This window comes from Eptatretus burgeri, chromosome 10 (assembly GCF_056783735.1).
Source record: "Eptatretus burgeri isolate ZD-2024b chromosome 10, Ebu_testis_v1, whole genome shotgun sequence".
Lineage (NCBI taxonomy): Eukaryota > Metazoa > Chordata > Myxini > Myxiniformes > Myxinidae > Eptatretus > Eptatretus burgeri.
Window position 1 is genome coordinate 9,176,829 of NC_140970.1, and position 27,838 is coordinate 9,204,666.

Sequence of the window (27,838 nt, forward strand, 5' to 3'; positions counted from 1 at the left end):
ATCTCACTGCTCAACCACCCTGGTCTCTTTCTGCTTCTGGTTTACACCTCATTGGAATGTACACTCACGGCACTCTACACATTTGGTCATTGAAGGTTTCCCATTTCTCTGATGCTGATTGTCCTGTTGTTCAAGTCTCCCAATCTACATCACCCAACTCTACCCTCATACCCTCAAGGTTTGCCTTCCTCAAATCTAATAGCCTTACCCTACTATCCTGAACTCTTACCCTCAACAGAATCTTTGCACACACAATGCTATGGTCACTTGCTCCTAAATGCTCCCCAACCTCCACCTCCTCCACAATATTGGGATCGTTACTTAAAAGGAGGTCAAACACTGCACTCCTCTTCCTGGGCTTATCTACAAACTGGGTTAAAAAGTAAACTTGGAATAAAATTCGGAAATCCTCATCCACTCTGCACTTTCCCTGCTCCTGGACCCAATCTATCCCTGGCAAGTTAAAATCCCCCATAATCAATACTCTTCCCTTACCACATGCCCTTTTGAATTATTCATGTTGTCCTCCTTCCTCCTCTTCCTCCCCCCCCCGCCCCCCAGAGCCTTATAAAAGCATCCTACCAGTATCTTACTGTTTTCACAATGTCTAATCTCTACCCATACAGAATCCTCAACATTTATTCCTTCCTTAATGTTACCCCTTTCTCTTGATGCAATGCTGTCCTTCACCCAGATTGCTACTCCTCCTCCTAGTCTCTCCTTCCTATCACACCGATACACCTTGTAGCCTTCTAATCCTGTCCTCCAATTACTCTCCTCCTTAAATCATGTCTCACTCACTGCAAATATCGTACTCCTCGCGATCCACTTTGGCTTCAAGCTCTTCCATCTTATTATTTAAACTTCTGGCATTGGTATAGAATATATTTAACTTTTCCCTTCCTGAAATTATATTTTCCTGCTTTGTCTTAATCATCAAAATTACATCATCCGTTCCTTCCTTCATACCCTCTCCACCCTCCGCTGACCTAAAAAGCTGAATTCCTTCCTCAATTCCCACTGCAAGCCTTGCTGCCCCCTTTCTATTTAATATATGGCCATCATTCTGGAAACACTCCCTTTGTCCCCTAAATGATTCCCACTGCTTCTCAAATGTAAAACCTTCCTCCCTACCCCATTCTTCCAGCCATTGGTTGATGTCTATTGCTCTGCTCATAATTTCTATATTGTTTCCTAATCTTGGAAGAATCCCAGAAAACATGACCTCACAACCCTTTGCTTTCAGCCGCTTACCTAATATCCTGTATCTATTTTTCAAAACCTCTGAGTAAACTTTCTCTACATCATTTGCACCAAGGTGTACCACAACCAACTTCTTCCTGCCGTGACCCGATACTATATCGTTTACCCTTCCTTCAATGTCCCCAACTCCTGCTCCTTCAAAACTGCACAGAATGAAGTGTCTATCATCCTTCCTGCAGAATGAAGAATCCACATATTTAATTGTCTCATCACTCACAAAAACTGTCTCCCGAACCTCATGTCTACCAATTTATATTTTGGCACCTACACCACTGCCTGCACCCAGTGCACCTCCACCATTGCCGGCACCCACTGCACCTGCGCCATTGCCGGCACCCACTGCACCTGCGCCATTGCCGGCACCCGCTGCACCTCTGCCACTGCCTGCACCCGCTGCACCCCTGCCACTACCCGCACCTGCTGCACCTCCTCCACAGCCCGCACCTGCTGCACCTCCGCAGCCACTGCACCTCTGCCACTGTCTGCACCCGCTGCACTTCCGCCACTGCTCACACCCGCTGCACCTCCACCACTACCCACCCCCGATGCACCGTCACCACTGCCTGCCCCCGTTGCACCGTCACCACTGCCCTACCCCTTTGCACCGTCCCCACTGCCCACCCCCGCTGCACCTCCATCACTACCCGCCCCCGTTGCACCGTCACCACTGCCCGCCCCCGTTGCACCGTCCCCGTTACACAGTCACCACTGCCCGCCCCCATTGCACCATCACCACTGCCTGCCCCATTGCACCGTCACCACTGCCCGCCCCCATTGCACCGTCACCACTGCCTGCCCCCATTGCACCATCACCACTGCCTGCCCCATTGCACCGTCCCCACTGCCCGGCCCCATTACACAGTCACCACTGCCCGCCCCCGTTGCACCATCACCACTGCCTGCCCCATTGCACCATCACCACTGCCCACCCCCATTGCACCGTCCCCACTGCCCAGCCCCATTACACAGTCACCACTGCCCGCCCCCGTTGCACCATCACCACTGCCAACCCCCGTTGCACCATCATCACTTCCAATATCCTCAGAAACCTCACTCCACAACCGTAACAAACTCTTCTTCTTCTTCTTCTTCTTCTTCTTCTTCTTCTTCTTCTTCTTCTTCTTGCTCCGGTTAGGGGTCACCACAGCGGATCATCCGTCTCCATCTCGCTCTATCCTCCACATCTTCCATTGACACTCCAACCACCCGCATGTCCGCCCTCACTGCATCCATGAACCTCTTCTTTGGCCTCCCTCTTCTCCTCCTGCCTGGCGGCTCCATCTTCAACATCCTTCTCCCGATACACTCCGCTTCCCTCCTGTGCACATGTCCAAACCATCTCAATCTCGCTTCTCTCACTTTGTCTCCAAACCGTCCAACCTGCGCTGTCCCTCTAATATACTCATTTCTTATCCTATCCATCCTCGTCACTCCCAACGAGAATCGCAGCATCTTTAACTCTGCCACCTCCAGCTCTGCTTCCTGTCTTTTTGTTAGCGCCACCGCCTCCAAACCATACAACATAGCTGGTCTCACTACCGTCTTATATACATCCCCTTCACTCTTGCAGCTACCCTTCTGTCACAAATCACTCCTGCAACCCTTCACCCACTCCATCCTGCCTGCACTCTCTTTTTCACTTCTCTCCCACACTCTCTGTTACATTGGACAGTTGATACCAAGTATTTAAACCCATCCACCTTCCCCACCTCAACTCCTTGCAACTGCACCATACCACCACCCTCCCTCTCATTTACGCACATGTACTCCATCTTACTCCGACTGACTATCATTCCCCTTCTCTCCAGTGCGTACCTCCACCTCTCGAGGCTCGCCTCAGCCTGCTCCCTACTCTCCCTACAGATCATGATGTCATCAGCGAACACCATAGTCCATGGAGACTCCAGTCTGATCTCGTCCGTCAACCTGTCCATCACCATTGCAAACAATAAAGGGCTCAGAGTCTATCCTTGGTGCAATTCCACTTTTACCTTAAACCGGTCCGTCATTCCTACCGCACACCTCACCGCTGTCACACTGTCCTCATACATATCCTGCACGATCCTCACATACTTCTCCACCAACCACTCCCGACTTCCTCATACAATACCACAACTCCTCTCTTGGCACCCCATCATAAGCTTTCTCTAAATCCACAAACACACAATGTAACTCATTCTGGCCTTCCCTGTACTTCTCCATCAACATTCTCAAAGCAAACATCGCATCAGTGGTGCTCTTTCCTGGCATAAACCCATATTGCTGCTCACAGATCATCACCTCTCCTCTCAACCGAGCTTCCACTACTCTTTCCCACAACTTCATGGTGTGGCTTAACAACTTCATCTCTCTGTAATTTCCACAGCTCTGCACATCACCCTTGTTCTTGAAAATCGGAACCAGTACACTTAATCTCCACTCCTCCGGCATCCTCTCACTTTCCAAGACTTTATTAAACAATTTTGTTAACAACCCCACTGCCATCTCTCCTAAGCACTTCCATGCCTCCACTGGTATGTCATCTGGGCCAACCGCCTTTCCACTCTTCATCCTCTTCATAGCAGTCCTCACTTCATCCTTACTGATCCACCCCACTTCCTGATTCACTATCTCCACCTCTTCCAACCTTCTCGCTGTCTCTCATTTTCTTCATTCATCAGCTCCTCAAAGTACTACATCTACCTTATCAACAAACTCGACTCGCTCGTCAGCACATTCTCATTTGCTTCCTTTATCACCCGAACCTGCAGCACATCCTTCCCAGCTCGGTCCCTCTGTCTGGCCAATCGGTACAAATCCTTTTCCCCTTCCTTTGTATCCAACTTCTTTGTCATATGCCTTTTCCTTAGCCTTCACCACCTCTGTCTCCACCTTGCGCCACCACTCCTTGTACTCCTGTCTACTTTCTTCATCTCTCTGACTATCCCACTTCCTTTACGCCAACCTCTTCTTCCTTATATTTTCCTGTACTTCCTCGTTCCACCACAAAGTCTCCTTATCTTCCTTCCTCTGTCCCGATGTCACACCAAGTACCTTCCTAGCTATCTCCCTCACCACTTCTGCTGTCGTTGCCCAATCATCCCACACCTCTTTACCACCATCCAACGCCTGTCTCACCTACTCCCTAAATTTCACGCAACAGTCTTCCTCCTTCAGCTTCCACCATCTGGTCCTTGGTTCAGCCCTCACTCTCTTCCTCAACCTCACCTCCAAAATAATCATGCAGACCACCAATCGATGCTGTCGAGCTACACTCTCCCCTGCCACCACCTTACAGTCACTAATCTTTTTCAGGTTGCATCTCCTACTTAAGATGTAATCCACCAGTGTGCACTTTCCTCCACTCTTGTACATCACCCTGTGTTCCTTCTTCTTGAAATACGTATTTACCACTGCCATTTCCATTCTTTTTGCAAAATCTACCACCATTTGCCCTTCCACATTCCTCTTGTTGACACCTAACCTCCCCATCACCTCCTCATCCTCTTTATTCCCTTCCCCAACATGCCCATTGAAATCTGCTCCAATCACCACTCTTTCATCCTTGGACACACTCTCCACCACTTCATCTAACTCACTCCAGAATCTTCTTTATATTCCATCTCACACCTGATGGCATATGCACTGATGACATTCATCATCACCCCTTCAATTTCCAACTTCACACTCATCACTCGGTCAGACACTCTCCTCACCTCCAATACCCTCTTGACATAATCCTCCTTCAGGATTACCCTGACACCATTTCTCCTCCCATCCACACCATGGTAGAACAGTTTGAAACCACCTCCAATGCTCCTAGCCTTACTCCCCATCCACTTGGTCTCTTGTACACACAGTATGTCCACCTTTCTTCTCTCCATCATATCAGCCAACTCTCACCCTTTGCCAGTAATCGTCCCAACATTCAGAGTCCAACTCTCACCTCCACACTTCTACTCTTCCCTCTCTCCCACTGCCTCCAGACTCGCCTTCCCCGTCTCCTTCTCCTCCTTCGCCCAGCAGTAACACAATTTCCACCAGTACCCTGCTGACCAACAGTACCGCTGGCGGTCGTTGGTAACCCGGGCCTCGACTGATCCGGTATGGAAATCCGTTTTGTTGTCCGCATAATTATTTGGTATAGGTTTTTACGCCGGATGCCCTTCCTGACGCAACCCTGGTCGCCTCATACGACACACAGGGATATGGTACACCTATTCTAACCGGGGCATACACCGGGCCCAGTACACTGGTACTCATTTCGCGAACGTCTGATGGATGACAGGCTGAGTCAACCCCCTGGTGTATTAATTCAGTAGCCCAACGGGGCTTGAACTCAGGACCTTTGGATCCCAAGCCGCTGCCCTAACCACTGCGCCAACACCAGGATATCACAACCGTAACCATCTATTATCTACAAATTTCTCACATTCTGCTACTTGCTGCAAATTATCGATGTGTTCCTTCAACCCGGTAATGACCTTCCTCAAGTGGACGATTTCCTCACACTTCCTACAACTATAAGAACCCTCTGCTTCCCCCATTGTTGACGTGGCCCACATTGAGCAACTGTTACATTTTACATACTCCTCTTCCTTTCTCCTTCGCTCTCTATTTATACCCTTCATCACCCCCATATTCCCAAGGCTCCGTTCCAACCAAACAAATATCTCACTCTCTTTCAGTGCACTCTTCAATATCTCAAACATGCTCTTTTTTTTTTTCCTCTCAACACACCTCCCCTTCTTCCTCCCCCTTCAAATCTTGTTCCTCCTCCTGCCCGCTCCCATCTTTACAATAGCACTACACAGTCTCATCCTTCTTCTCTTCCCACCCCTCCCTTCTCTCTCCTCTCCCATGGCCATTACTGTTCTCATTGTCTCCCCTTCCACTCTTACCTTTCCTTTCACTCCTCCCTCTCAAATCAGCCACCTCCTCACTCATCAAAGCAAACTTCACTCTCTTTCCCCCAACCAGCTTCCCCCTCACCTTTCGCAAAAGCTCCTCCTCCTCCTTTCTACCTCAATTCCCCCCTCACCCTTCTCCCTCAAATCTCCTCCCTCATCCCTCCCCTTAAAATGTCCCCCATCACTCCCCTTTCTCAAAGTTGCCCCCCACTCACATTCACAAATCTGCCACCTTCCCCTGTCCTCTCTCTTTCAATTCATTCCTCAACCTCCTCCAATTTCTTACTTCCCTCTGCCCCCTCTCTTACTACTCCCCACTGTGCCTCATCCCATCACCACCTTCTATCCACTCATCCAAACTCTCTCTTCCTCTTATGTGGTGACTTCAATTGTCAACATGCCAGTTGGCTCGGTGTGGGTACCTCTCTCACCAGTCATGGCATTTCAGCAAATTACTTCTGAGACTCATTGGGACTGACACAATCTGTCAACTTCCCAACCTGGATCTTAGCCATTGGTACTCCATCTCTTTTTGATTTGATTTTAACCCATCTCCCTGCTAATGTCTGTTGTTCCACTGCTCCAATCAGTTCATCTGACCACATGCTTATTAAAGTGGTCATCTCTCTTGCCATTATTGGAGAACCACTTCAGTGCCGATGAGTCTGCCATTTCACTCAGGCTGATGAGCAGGGACTTTAAGCAGCCATCAAACTTCCAGAGTGGTCTCCCATTTCTACTCTCTCTGCCTTCAACTCATCCTCGGAATTTTTTCAAAGAAATGTGCTCTCTGTCATGCACAGATTTATCCCATCTCATCGTCAGTTGTCCTACCCTTCCTCCCACCCATGGTACACTGAAGCTTGTGGCGAGGCAGTTGTCCTGAAACAATTGTCTTTGCCTCATGGAAGGCAAATCCAGCTGAAGGCAATCTCAGTTCCTTCCCCAAATCATGGAACAAGTGTGTGTCTACCCTCAGGATTGCTCGGAAACAACATCTTTTTCATCTCAAGTCTAAACTCTCAAAACTGTCTCCCTCCTCTAAAGCCTGGTGGTGTCTGGTTAAGTCTGATTCTGATGTACATTCCCCCTCATTCCCCTCCCTTACCTAAAATGGCCGCACTTCTGACACTGCACATGAGAAGGCCAAATGCCTAAACTCTGTGTTTGCTTCTAAATCTTGTGTACCAAATCCATCACTTTCTGTACCCACCTTTCACAGTCACACCTTCCCAGCCTTCCATGAGGCAAAGACAAGTTCCTGGACTCTGTGTCCTTTTATCCTAACAAGGTGGAGAGCTTGCTTTCAAACGTCGACTGATTCTGCAACCGGTCCAGACGGTATCAAACCACATGTCCTAAAAACCTGCTCTGCTGCTCTTGGTCACCCTCTCTCTGTTCTAGTCACCCTCTCATTTGCTCAACGTCATCTGCCATCTGCTTGGAAATCGGCAAACATTACTATCTTGCGTTAAAAAGGTGCAGAAACAGATCCCTGCAACTACAGACCAATCAGCCAGCTACCAATCATCAGCAAGATCATGGAATCCATCATCGCTTCTGACATTAAATCCTTCCTTTTCTCCAATGGCTTGATTTGCGATCTTCAATTTGGTTTCAGACCAGGTCACTCTACCCTGGACATGCCGCTTCTGCTTTCCCAACAATAGATGGAGGTCCTCAATGCCAGACACAAGTTCAGAGCCATATCCCTCGACATATTGCGAGCTTTTGATACAGTCTGGCATCCAATATTGCACAACAAACTCTCTTCTTATGGTATCCAAGGCAATCTCGACTCCTGGCTCGTGGACTTCCTCTCCTGTCACAGTCAATGTGGGCTCTTAATTGCTCGCTTTCTCTCCTCTTCCTGTCCCGGCTGGAGTTCCTCAAGGCAGTGTTTTGGGCCCTGTGCTTTTTCTGATTTTCATCAATGAACTCTCTGGAAAATCCTCTTTTCTCTCTTTTCTGATGACTCCACCCTCTGCCATACCATCTCTCATCTCTCAGATCAGCAATCAAGCATCAGCAAACAAAAATATCAGATCGGCAAACCAAAATCAAGAATCACTGCTCACCTTCACTTTTTCATTCCCTTTTTTTCAGGCCTCTGGAACAAACTCCCACACTTTCTTCAATCCCACTCCTCCCTCCAGGTCTTAAAAGCAGCTGTTCACCACCATCTCATGTCTTCCCCCATCCAAATCCTTTATCTTTTCTGCTCCTGTTAATCCACCCTGAACCCACATCCTTCAAATTCCCTGCTTTCCTTCCTGAAAGTCCTTGCAGTGTCCATCTTTTTTACCCCGTGTACCCTTGCCCCAACCCTCTTCCTTCCACAAATCTCATGTCTCTGTTCGACATTGTGCAGAAAAAAGTCTCATCCTATTGCTCTGTTTCTCTGAAAGTACCATCTGACAAACACTCCTTTTTACTTCCTTAACAAACCTCTTGAATTTCATCCTCTCAAACTTTTGGGGCTCACCTTCAGACATGATCTCTCTTAAGCAAACCAAAAATCGAGTTGGCCTCCAATGTGAACCATCAGCTACACCATCATGCCAAGTTTTTCCTTGGCAAATCTTAACTTTGAATAAATTACAAGCCTGCCATCCACAGCTCGATGAAGTATTCCTCTCTACTTTAAGGCCCTGTCACACCTTGACAATTTAGCCAACGTATACCTGACGTTTGCAAAATTGGGCTAAAACGCCGGCACACGTCGAATACGTTATGGGTAAGTTTGTATACATTAAGAGCACGCTGGCATACGTCGTAGTACGCTGGCATACGTCGTAGTTCGCCGAGCTGTTTGACAAATTTTCCATGCTTGAAATTTCCCGACGTATGCCAGCGTATGACTCACACGTTCCGCATAATGCTGGCCGTAAGTTGTAGGCACGTTACGTGATCGTTGACACACGTCGACACGCGTTACTTGTAAGTTACTCATAAGTCGAAACATGTCGAGGTAATGTTTAGCGTACCCGAAACTTATTTCTAACATATGAGTAACGTGTTGTAGGTACGTTACGCGATCGTTGACACACGTCGACACACGTTACTTGTACGTTACTCATAAGTCGAAACACGTCAATGTAATAGTTAGCGTCAGTGTTCCAGATTCCCTGTTTTTTTTATTTTTTTTATTTTTTTTATTTTTTTCTTCGGTATGACGGTGATGTTGACACTTCCATTTCTAGTGCGGTTATAATATAATATAATTAAAAGGCTGCCGCTCAACGATTTAAATCATAACCATCATACCGAAGAGAAAAAAAAACAGGGTGTCTGGAACACTGACGCTAACCATTACATTGATGTGTTTCGACTTATGAGTAACGTACAAGTAACGTGTGTCAACGATCGCGTAGCGTGCCTACAACTTATGCCAGTGCATGCGGAATGTGTGCCATATGTCGAATGTTCAAAATTTCTCGACGTACTCGGCGTACAATGACGTATGCCAGCATACTACGACGTATGCCAGCGTGCTCTTAACGTATACAAAACTTACCCATAACGTATTCGACGTGTGCCAGCTTGGTGCGGCAAATTTTTCATACGTCAGCATACGCTGGCTAAAACGTCAAGGTGTGACAGCGGCTTCACACTTCGATGTCTAGTGCGGTTACGATTTGAATCGTCGAGCCGCAGCCTATGAATAGCTTACGCCATATGATCGTCGGTGATACGCTGCCGCACTATGCATAAGTTAGACTATCGTTGGGCATAGGTTGTGAATGCCGACAACACGCTCAGCATTCGTTGGTATAAGTTATCGAAATGTGATCAAAACGTTCTGTGTACGTTACTAATACGTTATGCATACGTCCAACACATTATTATACACCCAAAATTTTTTCAAAAACATCAATAGCCAGCATTTTACATACATTTTGATACGTTGCCATACGCTGGCTAAAACGTTAAGGTGTGACAGCGGCTTTAGGCTGGCACCGCGACCTCACACCTTTCAAATATTGACGTCTTCGAGACTATGGCCCTCAAAATAATTGGAATCTCCCTTCATGAAGCTGAATGTCAGGTATTGTTAATGCTCCATTGCAGACAGGTCAGTAGCCTGTCTTCATCCACCTTCTTTCATATATTGCACCCTCTGCCCTTTCTCTGCTCTGTCCCCTCCAACTTTCTCCAGGGTGTATGTGGTCTGCCAGTAACCAACTTCTGGTGGAACTTCCAAAATCCAGGCTCAGTGCTCACCTCCACTCATTTCTTCCTCTTTTGTCTCACATGTGGAACCAACCTTCTCAGTCTGTTCGATCTCATCCTTCCCTGCAGGGCTTCAAGATTGCTGTTCACAACCTCATCATTCCTCATCCATACTCATGATCTTTTCTGCGTTCAGTGCTCCCCAAGCCCATCCTTTCCAGGTCATTGTGTTTTCACCCCCTCTCCATAAACCCACCTTTCCATTTTTTGTTCCATTGCTGTTTCATCCTATGTTTTTCCTTCCTGTTCTTTCAGCTTCCTTCTTGCTGTGCTTGAGCTTGAATACAGCATATTCACTGCCTAAGATTTTACTTTCATCCATTGTTCCTCCAAGTGTCTCTCTGTTGTCTTCTCTGCTGTTGGTGTGTGTCTACTTTCCATTCTGCTCTCTGTTCCAGCTCATCCATGGGCCTCGATCTTGGACGCAAAAATATTTGTGCAATTTTGAAGACAGCCTCTCAAAGCAAAGAAGATGACATCAAGATTCTTATGATAGGAAAATGACTGACCTGTAGGTAGTAGTTAAGGGATGTCTTGGCACCTTTATTGTGAATTGGAGTAATGGTGGAAACTTTTGTTTATGTTATGAGGCCAGGAATTACAGAAGGGGTAAAATTTAACATGTTTTGTGGCAAAAAATATTAATTGTGTGTTTCTTGCTGTGTGTGCAAATTGATCCAGGCTATGAATGTGAAGCTCACAACAATCCTGCAGACTTCTTTTTGGATGTCGTGAATGGTGACTCGACTGCACTCAACAATACATTAGAGAACGGTAATTATTTAAGCTCCAGGAGCAACAAAGAGCATTTAATAATACAGATTCTCACTGAAGTTTATCAATTATAACAGAACTGAGAATCAGTGAGGGCTCGCTCACTTATTGATCGACAACTGAGCACCATTGCAATAGCTTTTCGTGTTCCTTCAGTAACATTCGAGACCAATAAATTCCCACGTCCATACGTTGGATGAAAAATACATCCTACGTATGTATGGATGTGGGAATTACTATCGACAAATTAACAGGTTATTTTTTACTACATACAATCTCGTATAGAGTAAATATTAACTACTCAAATAGTGTAGTTACACAAATTATACAACAGACTACACAAATAATACAACATAAGATTATTCGTCTTTAACTTGGACACAATGCACAGATAAAAATTAAAACAGCGTATGGTTAAATTGGACATACAAACATACCGCAAATGTTAAATTTTACAACTTGTGGAACCATCCTTGAGGCCGGATAGGCATGCTCGTTGAGGCTTTAAGCCTTGCAGCAAACCTCAAACCAAAAATAATGCAGGTAAACACTCACTCGTGAACGAATACAGATAACTTTGATATAATCCACATTCAAGGTTAAAAAAATATAAAAAACCTTATGGTTGAATACTTTGCATAAATATTGTAGTTACATTAGACAACTCTGTTGAATGGTGCTGAAGGACGATTTGGGTGCATGAAATAGGCCACTTGAGTGTTGCTGTATTAAAGTTTGTGGATTTGGGGACTCCCTTGGGAACACCACCACCCCCCACACCCCAACCCCCCCCCCCCACACACACACACACACACACACACACACACACACACACACACACACACACACACACACACACAGTGGTCTAGAGGCAGAACAGAAGAGATCTAAGAGAGGATGTTTTGGAACAACAGACCACCTACCATTAAACAAGACCATCCTTGAAAACTGTAAAATGAGAGGAACCAAATTGTCCACAGTTTGGATGGACTACAAAAAATCTTTTGAGAGTATTCCATATTCACCAATGATAAAATGCATGCAAGTATGCAAGATCAACGCACAAATAATCAAACTAATTGAGAAAGCAATGGAGATCTGGAATCTGGAATACCATTGATATTACAGCACTTGGAAGGAAAGTTCAAAATACCTGTGGTGAACAGCACCAGATTTAGGACAGGGCAGACTGGGCAGGGGTCCAGGGGCCTCACAATATGGGGGCCTCCACAAAACTGTTTTTCTCTATCTGGAAGCATATATTCTAAAACTAGCAAATACCACTGGTTGCTTCACTGACGGGAATACTATGGGGGGAGGAGGGGGTAGAGAAGTGGGGGGGAGAGAGAGAGAGAGAGAGAGAGAGAGAGAGAGAGAGAGAGAGAGAGAGAGAGAGAGAGAGAGAGAGAGAGAGAGAGGAGGTTTTGGGGGAGTGAGAGGAGGTGGTGGGGGAGAGCGAGGAGGGAGGGAGATGGAGGAGAGGTGAGTGAGTGATGATTGAGGGAGAACGAGGAGGAGTGGGAGAAGAGAAGGCAGTGAGAGTAGGGGAAGGCAGCCGTGCAGTGGAGCATTGATTACAATTCATACTGTCTCATAAAAATGTTTCTGCATAGAATAGCAGTGAAGATGGAAACAAAATAATGTCTGAAATCCATTTTCTACCAAGTTCTCAAAGTTCTCAAAGTTTTGCCCCGAGCATTCTTTTGAGGATCGTCACTGAGCCCTGGGCAGCATCCTACTGCAGTTGGCTTGTATTAATATTCCCAGGGATGGTTTTTTTAAGATCTCTGTGAGGGTTTTCTTCATCATTCCCATCCTCCAATGATCACTGGTAAAATTCTGCTGCTCTTCAGATTCAAAGATCTTTTCACTTCATTTTTGAGGTCTTAATATTTGGTAATTTTCTTTATTTCTACGTTGTTTAGGCCAAAACCACTGGGAACTGATTCCTCAATTAGCAATGACGTTTTTTTTCCCTGAAAATAAATAAATAAATAAAAACCGAAAAAACGAGCCACCTCCTATTGGGATGTAAAATAACTCATGTCAGAACAAATGTACACACAGAAGCACAACAATATTTGTAAAGTAATCCACTGGCACATCTGCAAAAACTTCAATATCCCAGTCCCAGAAAACTCATGGAAACATGAACCAAAAGTGATAATTGAGAACAAGGAAGTAATGCTCACATACAACCTGATGATTCCATTGAGCGTGAACATAGCAAACAAAGCATTGCGACTGGATATAGTACTTCGGTATAAAAAAAGAAAAAAGCAGCATTACTAAATGAGATCAGTTCCCAGTGATTTAGGCCTAAACAATGCAGAAATAAAGAAAATGACCAAATATCAAGACCTCATAAATGAAGTGAAAAGATCCTGAAATCTGAAGAGCACCAAGTGATCAGTGTAGCAATGGGAATAATGAAGAATAAACTTACAGAGATCTTAAAAGCCATCCCTTGGAATAGTAATACAAACAAACTGCAGGTGGAAGCTGTCCGTGGCTCAGTGGCGATCCTGAAAAGAGACCTCAGAACAAAACTTTGAGAACAACACAACTTCACAGCTTGGTCCATGAATCATGGGAATGGAGGTGAATACTTCAAGACCTGGGAGGACTCTGTTTCACCTTCTGAAACCAGCATATGGGCATAACAATCAACAACACACATGCACACGCGCACGCGCACACACACACACACACACACACACACACACACACACACACACACACACACACACACACACACACACACACACAGTCTACAAAGAATGAGGCTGATTCTGAAAATATACCTCTGCACAAAAAACAAAATCAAATCCAGAAACCAACTCCTAACACAACGTTATCACAACGTTGCTGAAGTGTTGTTGTAAAGTAATGCCAGAAATAATGTTGTTGTACAGTTTTTATGTTTTACTTCGATGATGTATTTCCTTCATGCATAAATATTGTTGATAAAACGTTTTATTGATGGCTTGTGAATTCTGTGACTAACTATTTTTGTTACTGACTCACCGTTAAGATAAACTCAGTGGTGTAATGGTTGCTTCGAATGTTTCCTTTGAGTCTGAGAGGTCAGTTGTTCAAATTTTGGTTAAGTGTGCAAAGCTCAGTGATATTTAAACAATTGTAAAAGGTGCATAAATTGATGTCGTACACAAAAGTTCAGTATCCTCACCTGTGTTGAACTTCCATGTGAGAGAGCTCATATTATTGATGTCTGAATGTTGTACCATAACGTTGTGATGAAACGTTTTGGTAACGGAAAACAAACCATCCATTTCAACGTTGGTGCAACATTCTTCCAACAGTCAAATTGTTAGCTGGGCACAGAACAACAACAATGAGCATTTCATTTAACAATACAATTTTCATCAAAAAAAAACTTCTTCTTTTTTTTTTACTTGGAAGTTTTTGTTCCGTGTTGTAGGAAAAAGGAAGTACAGTATTTGCATGTAACAACTGTGCCCTGAACATATTTGTTGCAGTTGTGGAATCTCATAAAGGACTGGGAATTGTTGAGCAGCTTGCAAAGCAATATTCCCATTCAACGTTTGCTAAAGAAACTACCGATGAGTTGGAGAGAATCGAGCAGACGCGGATTAAAAAAGGGCACAAGAAGCGTTTACCAACTTTGAAGAGCAATTCCTCGACGGCTTCTTCATTCTTTACTCAAATGTCTTGTCTCCTCAAACGCACATTTCTCAATTTGGTGCGCAGTCCACAGGCATCAGTAGCACAGGTGTGTGAGATGACTTCTTCATTTTGTCTCTTTAAACTTAGACTTTTTAATCTACTGCCTGCATTTCCAGCATCACTGGTCATAAATATTTTATGCCATGATTTTTAAATTTCCATTTTCAAGTAAAATCCTTCTCCTGTGTTGTTCCAAGCCAAACTTAGAAACACCAATTGTAGGATGAAAACGAGACCAACTATTGTTATGTGTTTATATAAGGACAATCAAAGCATATAAATGAATTGTGTTTAAATAAGGACAATCAAACCATGTAAATGACTTCTCAGTGGTTTGTTTGATTACGACACAAAAGGAATGACCTGGTCGATATCAAGTCAACTGAAGAAAATGAAGCAATGTTTTTTTTTTATATGACTCCACAGACGGAAGTTGCTGGAGGCATTATGTTTTTGTGTTGTCCATCCGTACGTACGTACATCCGTCCATGCTAGTTTTCTCTTTTATGTGCAACTGCTTATCTGATTGCAACAAGATTTTCAAGAATATTTTAATGAAAATTTTAATGTCATAGGTCCTGTGGTGTGGCAGCCTTGGTGGAAAAAAGTAAAAAAAACTTTGGACCTCTATCTCTGAAACCACTCCATGGAAAAAATTGAAACTTGGCACATGTGAAGATTTTTTGATGATATCATCGGTGGCTTCATTCTGATGTCATAATCACATGTCAAATGCTTTATCCGATCAATATGAAAACGTTTGATGGTCATCAACAGCTAAATTGTGTGGGTGGGTGATGATATCATTGGTCATGTGGTTCGACGGCCATTTTTAAAATCACAAAACCTTCAAAAATCTTCTCTGAAATGGCTGAACAGATCAAAGCGAAACTTTACAGGTATGATCGCCTATCCATGAGGAATAATAAGTTCTCCACCTATGATGTCATAGGTCACATGGTTTGGCAGCTATTATTTTTTTCTAGAATAAATCTTTTAAAATCTTCGTCTCCAGAACAGCTTAACAGATCGAGGGAAACTTGACCCACATGCTCCCCAAGCCTTGGGGATACCAGGGTGTTCATGAATAATTAATAGATCACATGGTCTGGCAGCCATATTAGGACAGTCAAAATGTCGGATGACCTCCCACAAATTGCAACAAAAGCAAACTCAACAGATTTTGATTCCTGGAATGTCCTCAGTGACAGAAAAAAAAGTCCAAAGGGATCCTCCGGGGGGAAAGTCCTGAAATAATGGAAATCCAATATGGCCGCCACCCGGCTTCGGGAAAAATGAGAAAATTGTAAAGATTGATATTTTAAGATGTAAATATATGTTTTTCTGCATTCTAATTGTTTATAGTTATGGTCAGTATATTGATATACAAGAATAATTCTAAAAAAGTGAAATGTATTGAGGGTAAAATAAAAAATTTAAGCTTTTTTGTCCAAAAATGTCAATTTTTTGTCCCGAAAAAAAAAAATTTACCTGATACTGATTTTGGCTCCTGGACCAAAAAAAAAAGAAATGTTGAAGACGCAAGATGAAATCAAGTCTAAGGCAATACAATATAATTATGTAAATCATTGAAACATGACAAAATTCACAATTCCACTCGGGGCAATCACATCTGCCTGCCGAAGGTTTCGAAATGAAAATGAAAATTCGCATTAAACTCAGAAACTACATCCATTATAAACTTACTATACATGTTGAGAAAAATCAAGCGTATTAAAGTTAGAACTCGACAATGTCGTCATCATCCTCATCATTGTCACATGGAGTGTTTGTGCAGCCAGAGCCCCTGCAGTTTCCACAAGCTGGAGTGCACTCGATGTTGTGCTTCTTGCATGTCCATCTCATGGTGCTACATTCAGCCTGGCAGTTGCACCTAATGACACGTAACATCTTTTCAGGAGCTGGAGCTATTGATGTCTGAAGTGGCGCAAAACCCTCGTTCCACTTCTGCCAACCCCAGTCTGTGGAAGAAGTTCATCTGCACATCCCTTCCATTCTTGGACTTGCAGATTCACGCGCAGGCTGTGATTCTTTGCTGCTTCTGATGTTGGTGGTAACGTCTGTGGTTGCACGTGAGAGGAGCTCCAAGCTACCTTGTCCCAGTACCGCTGATACCGGAGGGTGTCCAGGGTGTCAGTTGACTTTCCATTGTAGATTATCACCAATGTTTTTTCTCCTGCATCTGCCACATCACATACATCACATACGTATCAAAAACCTTGACCTGCTCACGGAATGTGTTGTTTGCTTTGAACCTTTTGAGGGAAGCTCCCTTTCCAATCCCATAAAGACGAGATGTCGTGTCGCACCCAAGAACTGCATGTAGAAACAGTATGTGATTGCATATGTCTGTACCAATCATTTTCTTTTTAGCCTTGATGTTCCAGATGCGAGGCTTCTTCGTGTTCTTCTTTGGCTCGGGACAAAAGAAGAGGTCATGGGATTCTAAGCTTGCATGGTAGCAGAAGAGGACGAGGAGGTCTGTGTCATCACCAACTAACACAGTGTTGGTGACAGTAGCAGACTGCACGGCCTTCAGTACAATCAGGAGATCAGCATCCCCTGAGGCATGGTGTGTCTCACAGTTCTTCTTCTGAAGCTCTTCACTCAACATAAAAATGAATCGCTGTTTATTCTGCCTATTGGCAAGAAACTGTTCCTTCTTCATTGTGAGACGCATGTCAGCTGTAAATGTCACAGTCGTGCCAGCATTCCCTTTAGACCATCTCTGGTGTGACATGTCCTTCGTGTTGGTACTTTCGTAACCATCAAACACGACTATGGCATCTCCGTACTTCTTCGTTACATAATCAGTGTACTGGTGGCATGTCTCTGTATGTAGATCCACGAGACCATGGAATGCGTTGAACAAGTGCCCCGCCATCCAAAACATACTGTTGCCCATCATTGGGGATATCGGCTGGGACATCGGATCCAAGAAGATCCCAGATGGCATCAGCAAAGACTGGCTTGTGTGCTTCTCGGAGCTGAAGAGAGGAATCAAAGAGGGCTGGTGGATAGCTGCACAGTTCATATTTGAAGGCCGACTCAAGTTCTTCTGCTGTCTGTGCAACAGTGATCAGTCTCGGGAAAGGAGTTGTGGGTCAACCTGGACTTGCTCTCCATCAATCTTGACAGATGACTTCATGCCGAGGGTGACAACTTGGTCTTTCCTCTTAAATGTGTACTCGGCAGGTATTTTCCCATCCATAGATTTCAATATTTTGGCTCCTATAGCATGTGCTGTATCGACGTTGACGGTGCGGTGTGAATGAACTCCAGTGGCAATGTTCCTCAGATGTGGATCACTACTGAACGGATTCCGTTCCTGTAAATACTGAAGAGCTGATAGTGTGTCCTTCCAGTCACGAGATTGCCTTGCCTTGGTCATGTCCTTCTTCTGCTCTCCAGTGTTGTAGTTCACACCTGTGAGCTCCTGCATTGCCTGGTTTATTTCTGCACAGGCAGGCATTGATAGTAGCCATACGAGCCGTTGTTGCTCTGTCATTCCTCGCCCTCGTGTGAGCCCCCGCTGGTCTTCAAACTTCTCATCAGAACTTGTTCGATGATCAGGTCAGATGAAAGACCTGCCCACAGGCGATCACTTCGTCGAACCACATGGAACCCCTCATCAAAACGTTGTTGGACATTGGGATGTTGAGTTTTGAGGTTGGATATCTACTGCAGATACACCCTCGCAGATTTGGCATACAGGTTGTGGCCCGAGGCTGCCAGGTGAGGCAGCATTTCCTGGATGGCCTGTAGATGTAGTGCCCAGTTCCCAGTGCGCTCTGCCCAGATGTATTTGCATAGAATATCTAGCATGTCCATATACTGAACCCAGAGCGCTGAAGTTCTTGAAGATATCTTTGCAGACTCGGCATGCTTCTGAAGGTGGTCTTTGATTCATTTCAAGACGTCAGACTTGCATACTTCTCCTGTGAACATGGGGCGAGACTGGTCAAGTCGGACTCGGCAGGAGAGCACAGGACCTCAGTTCCACATTTTGCATACATTTCCTTGCCATCTGCTATTGGAAGACAAATGACCTCTCGTGACAGGAAACCAAAGAGCTCAGTCTTGTTTTGATCCACACGAAGGAAGTCATTCTGGTTCTTAGGCATGACGGTAGAGGGAGCCACTCTCTTCCTGATGCCCTTGCCCCTCTTCTGTCTGGTCGTGCCTTTCAGGCTGTCAGGTAGATATACATCCCAGATGAGGTCGAGTCTGTTGACCTTTTCGAGTTGAGTGGCGATGTAAGGTGCAAAGACTGTGTTCACATACTCTTCAAAGGTCTTTGCCGTTACAGGATTGAGCATTTGAACAATAGCTGCTCCGTCAAGGATTGTGGCATCAACCGCAGGTGCGCTTGTGGTTTCGGGTTGGTCTGATTTCAGGCAGAGTAGTAGATCCGCTTTGACCCCAAGGCACAGTTTTCCTCCTGTTGATAATGCTGGTGGGGCTGCCTGGTTCTCGTGGCAGAAGAACTGGTCCAGATCCCCATCACGTGATTGGCAGGCAATATACAGCCTCGATAGGAGACCACAGTCACTCTTCACTGCGGTGAGTTGGATCTGCTGCTTTGACTGCGTCTTGGTCTGTGGCCGACGGAAGAGTGGCAACTTGTTCTTGGGCAGTGTTTCTGTAACTGGCTTCGTGCATAGTTCCAGTCTTTCTTCAACAAACTTTGTGTACTGCTCCTCACCAAGGGACTCAATCTTCCTTACAGTTTCTGCCACTGGGGTATCCATGATGTCTCTCGTGTCAAGGACCAGTAGGTCAAAGCTAGACATCTGTAAATAACTACGAACACTGTGTGGAATATGTAGACACTTCTATTGGAACACAAATGCATGATTTGTACATCATAAACATGTTTACCATTAACGAATGAAGCCAAACATCAATATTTTGATATTTTTAGGTCATTGACCTCTCACTGTCCTCAGAGGTCAAAGCAAGACACCTGTAAATAATTATAACCAACGCTGTGTGGAATATGTAGACACTTTTATTGGAACACAAATGCATTGTTTGTACATCATAAACATGTTTACCATTAACCAATGACGCCAAACATCAATATTTTGATACTTTGAGATCATTGACCTCTCACGGTCCTCAGAGGTCAAATCTGCCTTACCTCCCGATCTGAAAATGAAGCGTATGGCATGTACTTACACTGGTAGAAATTTCATGCTTTAGTCATAATTTGCACAATTCTTATGATATGAGAGATTATCAGCTGTACTATCATGGGGAATATGTGTTTTATATTTCAAACTGGTCAGATGCATGGTCAGGCAGCCAGAATTATTTAATATTTTGAATCTGGGTTCCGGGGCTTAAATCAAACTTGGTACATGTATGTATAATGAGGTAATAATGTGTGTAGAGGCATATCTGGTGACGCCGAAGAGTGCCCTTCTAGTTTCTCTTATTTTGACGTTCTGAAAGCAGTATGCAAAGTTTTCAACAAGTTTACTCTTCTTTTATATGCAGCACATGGCTGTGAGTAGCATCATTGACTGAGGGGTACATCAGTGCCACTGATGTAGTGCCACTCTTCTTTTTATCATTGGCTATGCATGAATTTGGAATTTATTCAAGGCTCTGGCGATAGCTCACCTACTCTGCAAAGGATACCATTGGATCTTTACCATCCAGCAACTGCTGCTTCTGTCTGAAAAATGAACAGATAGCTGGAATCTCAAACAAAAGATGAGGACTGTGTCTTTTGGCCTATCTCACTCAACACAGTCAAGCACTTTTATCTGCTTGTCAAGTTTTCTGCCTGTGGTATCCCAGGCCACCACCTTCTTTCTTGACTTGTTGACTTTCTTCATTGATGTAGCCAAAGTGTAGCTCTGATATGAGTTTATTCATTGCAGGGGTCCATTCAAGCAGTCAAAGTGTAGTTCTTGTTAGTTTGACTTTAGTTGTGGGGAAGGTTTTGGAGACATTAATTCGGGACCAAATGAGGAATCGTTTAAATAAATACAAACTAATTAAAGGTAGTTAGAATGGTTTTACCAAAGGTAGGTCTTGTCTTACAAATCTTTTAGAGTTCTGTGAAGCAGTGTCTGATTGGGTGGATGAGGAAATGGCAGTGGACATAGTATATCTCGACTTTAAGAAGGCATTTGATAAGGTACCACATCGGAGGTTGTTATTCAAGGTGAGGGCTTGTGGAGTGGCTGGTCAAGTAGCTAATTGGATTGCAAACTGGCTGAGTGATAGCAAGCAAAGAGTGGCTGTGAGTGGGAGGATGTAAGTAGTGGGGTACCTCAAGGATCAGTACTAGGACCATTATTATCCCCTGTTGGACTTAGTCCGAAACGGGGGCTTATCGATTTGGTCTCGATTTTCGTGTCTGTTTCTGTCCATTGACTAGCCTTTGATAGTTTGGGGAGATGCCCCTACAAACTTCAAAACAGGTTCAAAGGACAGGATAATTTATCAAATTAATTTTTATTCCTATTAAAAGGCAATCCTGTCTCAGAAAAAGCAGATTGTCATTGTCTCACACCCGAATGAACACCCTCAAAACACTAAAATGTCTCAAACAAATGTATCCATCCATCCATCCATCCATCCATTAGGACCATACTCTGGACAGAGCATCAGTGCTGCCAAAGCAGTCTCCTGGGCTATTGGGTACAATCCTGGATGGGTTGCCACTCTGACACAGGATACTCAAATGGCTCAGTCATTTTGCAAGTTGGTACTGATTTTTCCAACCTCAGAAGGATGACAGGCTGAGTCAACCCCACCTGGTAATAATTCAATGGCCGAGCAGAATTTGAACTCGGGATCTTTGGATCCCAAGCCCACCACCCAAACCATTAAGCCATCACAAGGCATAAACAAATTTATGCATCTCAAAAAAATGTTGAAATTGCTTCTAAATTGCACAATTTGAAGATTATTGAAAATAAACTGCTAAAAACAAGTATGCAAACTAATTCTGGGAAAAATATGAATACAGTACAGCAATCATATTTAATACATGTGCTGCACACCAAGGTCCTGGATGCTTCAGTTTCTCCTATCCCTTCTTATGTACATAATAAATAGATGGCCCCATTTATCTTTAAGAAGAAACTAATATTATCTGAAAAAACACATTCATAAAAATACAAGGTCTATAAGTGTTAACACTACAGGCATTTAGGGAGACCTCACCTGGAATTGTTCAGTATTCGTTGCCAAATTTGAGAAAGAACATAATTCCCTTGGAGAGGGTGCAGCACACAGTGACTACATTGATTCTTGTGTTAGCTGCTTAGCTATAAAAAAAAAACGGCTGAAGTAGACTGGACTGCATTAATTCCAAAGGAGGTGATTACAAAGGGATATGATAGAGATGTTTAAGATAATGAAGGGCATCGACTATAGAGGAAATAAGCGTGCAAAAAATTTTTTTCAGTACAATGGACCGCTGAATGGGAAATGGGAGTGATAGGATCAGGGGTCATTGCTTGAGAGTGAAGAAGGGGAGAGTGTTCGACATTAAGGCAGGGGTCTTTCACTCAGAGGGTAGTTCATGCATGGAATTGTCTCCCTGGATCAGTGGTGGCAGCTGAAACGGTGGAAGTGTTCAAACTGGAGTTTGATAGGTACCTGGAAATATTGAGGATAGAGGAGTACATGGATATTGGCAGAAATGTGCGGGCATGATTGGCCGGATGGTCTCCTCTTGTGTCAGACTTGCTTGTATAACTTCCTGTGTAACTTCCTTGCAGTCTTAAGAACCAATGAGGAACCAGGTATGAGCATAAATTGTCATTCGGCAATGTCTGTTCTTTTTGGCGATATTTTGATTTTGTACCATCAAGCGATTATTCATTCCTTCTTTAACTTGTATTTTAGCCATCTATTATAGAGCATGCCATTCACTCACTTTGAAATAACCATTGTCGGCTCACAGCTGCTGGTCACTCTCATTCTGGGCCTAATCGTGGGAGCGATTTTCTTTGACATCTCTGATGATGTGAGTGGAATTCAAAATAGGTAAGTGACATTCTGCAGGTAATTAGTTCATTAGTTTGCAAGTCATCAGTTCTGGTGTTGAGATCTTATCTTCACTAAAATAATTTTTCTTGTTTCCTACAATTATCATGGTCACCATGATGCATGGTGCAGTTGTTTTCTTCTACTATAATTATTAGTTCTCTCTCAAGCTTGTCCTTATACTGAGGGGATTCATCTGAGCAAATCCCAGGCAAATATTCACAAGCGATTAACTCGTTTGCTTGATGTTCACCAGTAAAATTCCACATGCATTGAGATGATTTCCTGCATTTTAAATTCCAGTGTCGAAAACTTGAATTTAAAAAGATACCGAATTTGCTTCTTGGTTAAAGATAGAAAAATGTCTAACAATGCTAAACCATCTGGCTCACCCTGACTTGGTTGAGGTTTGCACAGACTATTTATTTATCTCAGTGTATTGCTGGCTTTTCAAACTATATGCATAACTACTTAATAGAAATTTCATATACATGATAAATTGCTTCATCTATCTATAATTCCAGCAGTGTGTGTGTGTGTGTGTGTGTGTGTGTGTGTGTGTGTGTGTGTGTGTGTGTGTGTGTGTGTGTGTGTGTGTGCGCATGTCTGTCCGCTGTTTCTCGACAACCACTGGTCCGATCTAATTGAAACTTGCCAGCTATATTGCTGGGGGCCTGAGTATGTGCCTTTTCAAGGTTTGATATTAATCAGACAAGTGGTTTCCATGTTATGGCCATTTATTTCCCAACCAATGACATGACACGTTGCTGTGTAGGCGTGGCTGCGTAGGGCGGTGCGCAGCTGGCCGACGATGCCATTTATTTATCAACCAATGACATGACACGTTGCTGCGTAGGCGTGGCTGCATAGCCCGGTGCGCGGCCGACCGACGATGACGTCACGGGCCGTGCCGGTTATATGGCAGCAAATGTCATGGCAAGCAAAAACAGGGAGGTAAACTTGATTTTAATTTGGATTTTAATTAACTCTGTGTGTTGAAGTGTGGTTGTCGCGAGAACGCGAGAGTGAAGGAACGGCTGTGTGGTTGTCGTTTCTGGCTTGCGGTTTGAAAGTTGTTTTTTTTTGCACGTACGGCCATGCACATATGGGCACGCACGTACGGGCACGTTAGAGTGAAGGAACGGCCTGTGTGGTTGTTGTTTCTGGCACGCAATTTGAACGGTTTTTTTTTGGTTTTTTTGGTTTGCACATACGGCCACACACCTACGGACAGTCGGGCATGCACCTATGGGCACGCACTAGTATAAAGAAATTCCTCAAATTTTCTCAAAGATGTTGGAAATTTCAAGTCCTAACAGTGAAGCTCCATTATGTTTCCAGTGGCACGAGGCTTGAGGTTATGAACAGGTCTGCACAGAGCCAAATTCCTGTTGTTTTGAAAATACTGCTTACATTATGATCTGGCTGGCATCTGTGTCCAAAATGGCTATCATTTTTACTCGACTCGGTGACATGATGGTAAGTTTGTCCTCGCGAGTCGGAGAGGACAACGGTTTGATTCTGGCCCTCCCCGAGTTTTACAAAAAACAAGGTACATGCTGCTTCCACGTCAATGCTAAGCATTTAAAGAAGAGAGCACAAACAAATTCTGAGGGTTAGCATCCCAGAGTGGGGGTAGTAGAGGGGAGAGATGGGCACAGTACAAGATTTCTTATCTTCCCCACTGACTGCAGAGAGAAAAACAATATTACAAGAATGGTATTGAATACATCATTGAATGTGTGACATGTGAAGGCATGTGACAAATTCCCAGCCTGGCAGATGAGTACAAAAAAAAACAATAAAACAACACTTGCTGTTTCACTTTTAAAATACAACAACTTTGATTTGTTGGAAAATTCACTTTAACAAGATGTACTGTGATTACACAAGATATAGAAAAACAACATTTATGTTATCACTCATTGAATTATTTATCCAGGAAGGGAACTTCTAAAGTGCTCTCGTATTTTACAAACATAGCTTTAATGTTGTTTGTTGTTGTGATTAGTGGACTTGTCCATACACTACTGTGACCCTTCTATCCACAGCTTTCTGAGGAACATTACACTGCAAATAGTCATTAATCACAATGAAGGCACCAACCCTGATAACAGTCCACAGTCAAATGCAATAATAACAATTATTTAACTATTTCCTTTAGATACTTTATCTCGGTCTACGTTGCATTGTTTTGACGATACATTTATTTTTCTCATGTGGCTGCATTTGACTTGACATCTTCACACTGTTTTGCAGGGTGGGTGCAATGTTCTTTCTGACGACAAACCAGTGCTTTGGAAGCCTGTCAGCTGTAGACCTGTTCATTCAGGAGAAGAAGATATTTGTGTGAGCAATTTGTCCCTTTGTGTTATGTTGAAATAATAAATGATTTGTGAAATCAATACTAAACTATCAAATCAACCTAATTTTATTGTCTTGTTTTTGCTGTGGCAGCACCTCCATCGATATACGTGGATGGTATTCTCGTATATTGGATCAGAATAAGAATGAAAGAAGTTATCGCTCTTTTTCGTGTTATTATCGCTCTTTATCGTGTTATTACAATTTTCGCTCACAGTGTTTTGTATTCTGACAAAAGTATTTCTAATTTTTCGTTTTTAGTCATCTTTATTGTTTGTTTTTTTTTCTGCAAAGTAATTGAAATGGCAGCATGTTCTATGAAATGGAGCACATATGCAATGAAAAATAATCTTTTCCGAGAGATAAATCTTTGAAAAATCATATTTGTGTCTATTCACAAGACTATTGTGGAATTGTGAAGTTTTCCAATAACATGCCGCACGAGGCTCCGTCAATCATACTCAAATACAAGCACTCTGTACAGTCAACCTTTTTAGATAGTGAAGATGGCCTGCTCAGAGAGACAAAGGCAATAAAAAATTGGCTGATCATGTTGCTAAAATTCAGCAATATGTAGTAATTTGAGGCAGCAGGCCTTTGCAACAAAATCTGCTACTCAGTATGTTTTTTTTTTGTTTGTTTGTTTGTTTTCATACAAACATTTTTAGACAGTGAAGATGACCTGCTCAGAGAGACAAAGGCAATAAAAAATTAACTGATCATGTTGCTAAAATTCAGCAATACGAGCGATACCCGTGCACATGCACGGGATTGCAGTACAACATAGCTGGTAGCAGACGACAGACCGTACACGGGGAATGACAAAAATACGCATTGTGCAAAATGCAAGTGGTACGATGGAACGCCAAGACTTCCCAAACAATGTTGGCATGTCCGCTAAGTGCCACAGCAATTTCATAGGGATCGTGTGACAGCGAGCCGAGTTTTTAGTGTGCAAGCTTGGTATTATAATAGAGATGTAGTCAATTGAGGCAGCAGGCCTTTGCAACAAAATCTGCTACTCAGTATGGTTTTTTTTTGTTTGTTTGTTTTCATACAAAATTAGGCTCATGAAAGAGCAAGACTGTTGGGGGAGCGGGGGGGGGGGAGACAGGGGAAAGATCCGTGTTATTACAATTGCTAAAACAGTGGATTTTTCAAAAAAAAAATTCATATTGCAAGTACAATAAACCCTCAAATATCACGGGTTTCAACCAATCGCGAGCAAACTTTTGGGTTCCAAATTAGTTATTGCAGTATTTAATTTCGGCCATTAGTAGCTTTTGAGCTCAGGTGAGTCATTGTTTGTGTCCCATGTATGATTACCTCCCATTACGAAGCTTTTGTTTTTCTCGAGTACCATTAATTGTAGTAATCAGAACAACAGATTGAACAAAGCTAAATTTAATAATGAATCGTTATCGATCAAATAGGAAATGACATACAGCTCCTGTAATACTTGGTCTACAAGATCTAGTCGACAAACAGCAGTTGCTAATGGAACCCAAATATAAATTGATGGACAAAATTAATCATGCCAAAGGCAGAGAAAGGTTATGACGTTGTGCAAAGAAATCGAGTTGGTGGATACGTTGGCAAGAAGAGAAAGTGTGGCATCTGTCGGCTGCCATTACGGGGTCAATGGATCAACCATGTGTAAACGTGTGTCAAATATCCGTGCAAGGGTTCCTGCCAGCAAAGAGCAAAAGGCTCATTCCAGTCCGTAATCATTATCATCATCATAAAAAAATGCCTTTGAGTGGACTGGTGTACAGGAGAAACCATTGTAGATTTACCAACATTTTCACGTGGCACCCGGGACCGAAGGCTCCTGTTCAACCAAGGCTCATTAAAGTAATCAAGATGAAGGGATTGATGCTGGAGCAGATTTTTAACTCAGAAGAGACGGGATGATTTTGGAAGAAGATGCCACCTCATACTTTCCTCTTCAAGCAGGGAAGATCTGCTCTGGATAAAGGTGGCGAAGGATCATTTTCCCCTTCTTCTGTGTGGCAATGCAGCAGGTGACTTCATTGTGCTCCCGATGATCCAACAGCCATCGCAAGTTCTACATCCACATCTTTCTAACCTCCACCGTTCCCCCAAGAGCATCATCATCATCCCACGCTCAGTCTTGTGTTTTGTATTTATGGCAGAATACAGTATGAACAGTGCATAATATATATACTGAAACGCAAAAGAAACTTACCACCTTTTAAACTTTCAAAATCAACAACAACACCGCGTGTAGTAAATATGTGAACTTATTTGTGGACAATAGTGTCCTCACTGTGAGACAAAACGGTCACGGATGGTCACTTGAACCTTCAATGGTCAATTCATAGCACAGCTGTTGAACAGCCGTTTTCACTGTCAGTGATTATCCAAGGGGTACGGGATGATTTTAATGAGCTGCACGTGATGTCTTGATATTGTCTTTAATAAGGCCAGTGCAAAATGGGCATTTCAATCAACATGCCACGATTGTCAAGGGATCAACGGCAGTGTGCCTTGGGCATGCTGCAAGGCAGATTGAGCTACCGTGAGGTGGCACGTCGCCTTGGCTGTTCACA

General features: G+C 43.6%; 1 protein-coding gene across 1 annotated transcript in view; it reads left to right on the forward strand.

The window, feature by feature from the left end:
* The window catches only part of ABCG2 (ATP binding cassette subfamily G member 2 (JR blood group)), a 169,996-nt gene that overhangs the window by 58,929 nt on the left and 83,229 nt on the right, over positions 1-27,838 (forward strand). The window contains exons 7-10 of the mRNA XM_085897018.1: positions 11,067-11,159; positions 14,660-14,913; positions 22,819-22,901; positions 25,161-25,250. Coding sequence (XP_085753144.1) covers positions 11,067-11,159; positions 14,660-14,913; positions 22,819-22,901; positions 25,161-25,250 — 520 coding nt within the window. The remainder of the gene's footprint in view (positions 1-11,066; positions 11,160-14,659; positions 14,914-22,818; positions 22,902-25,160; positions 25,251-27,838) is intronic.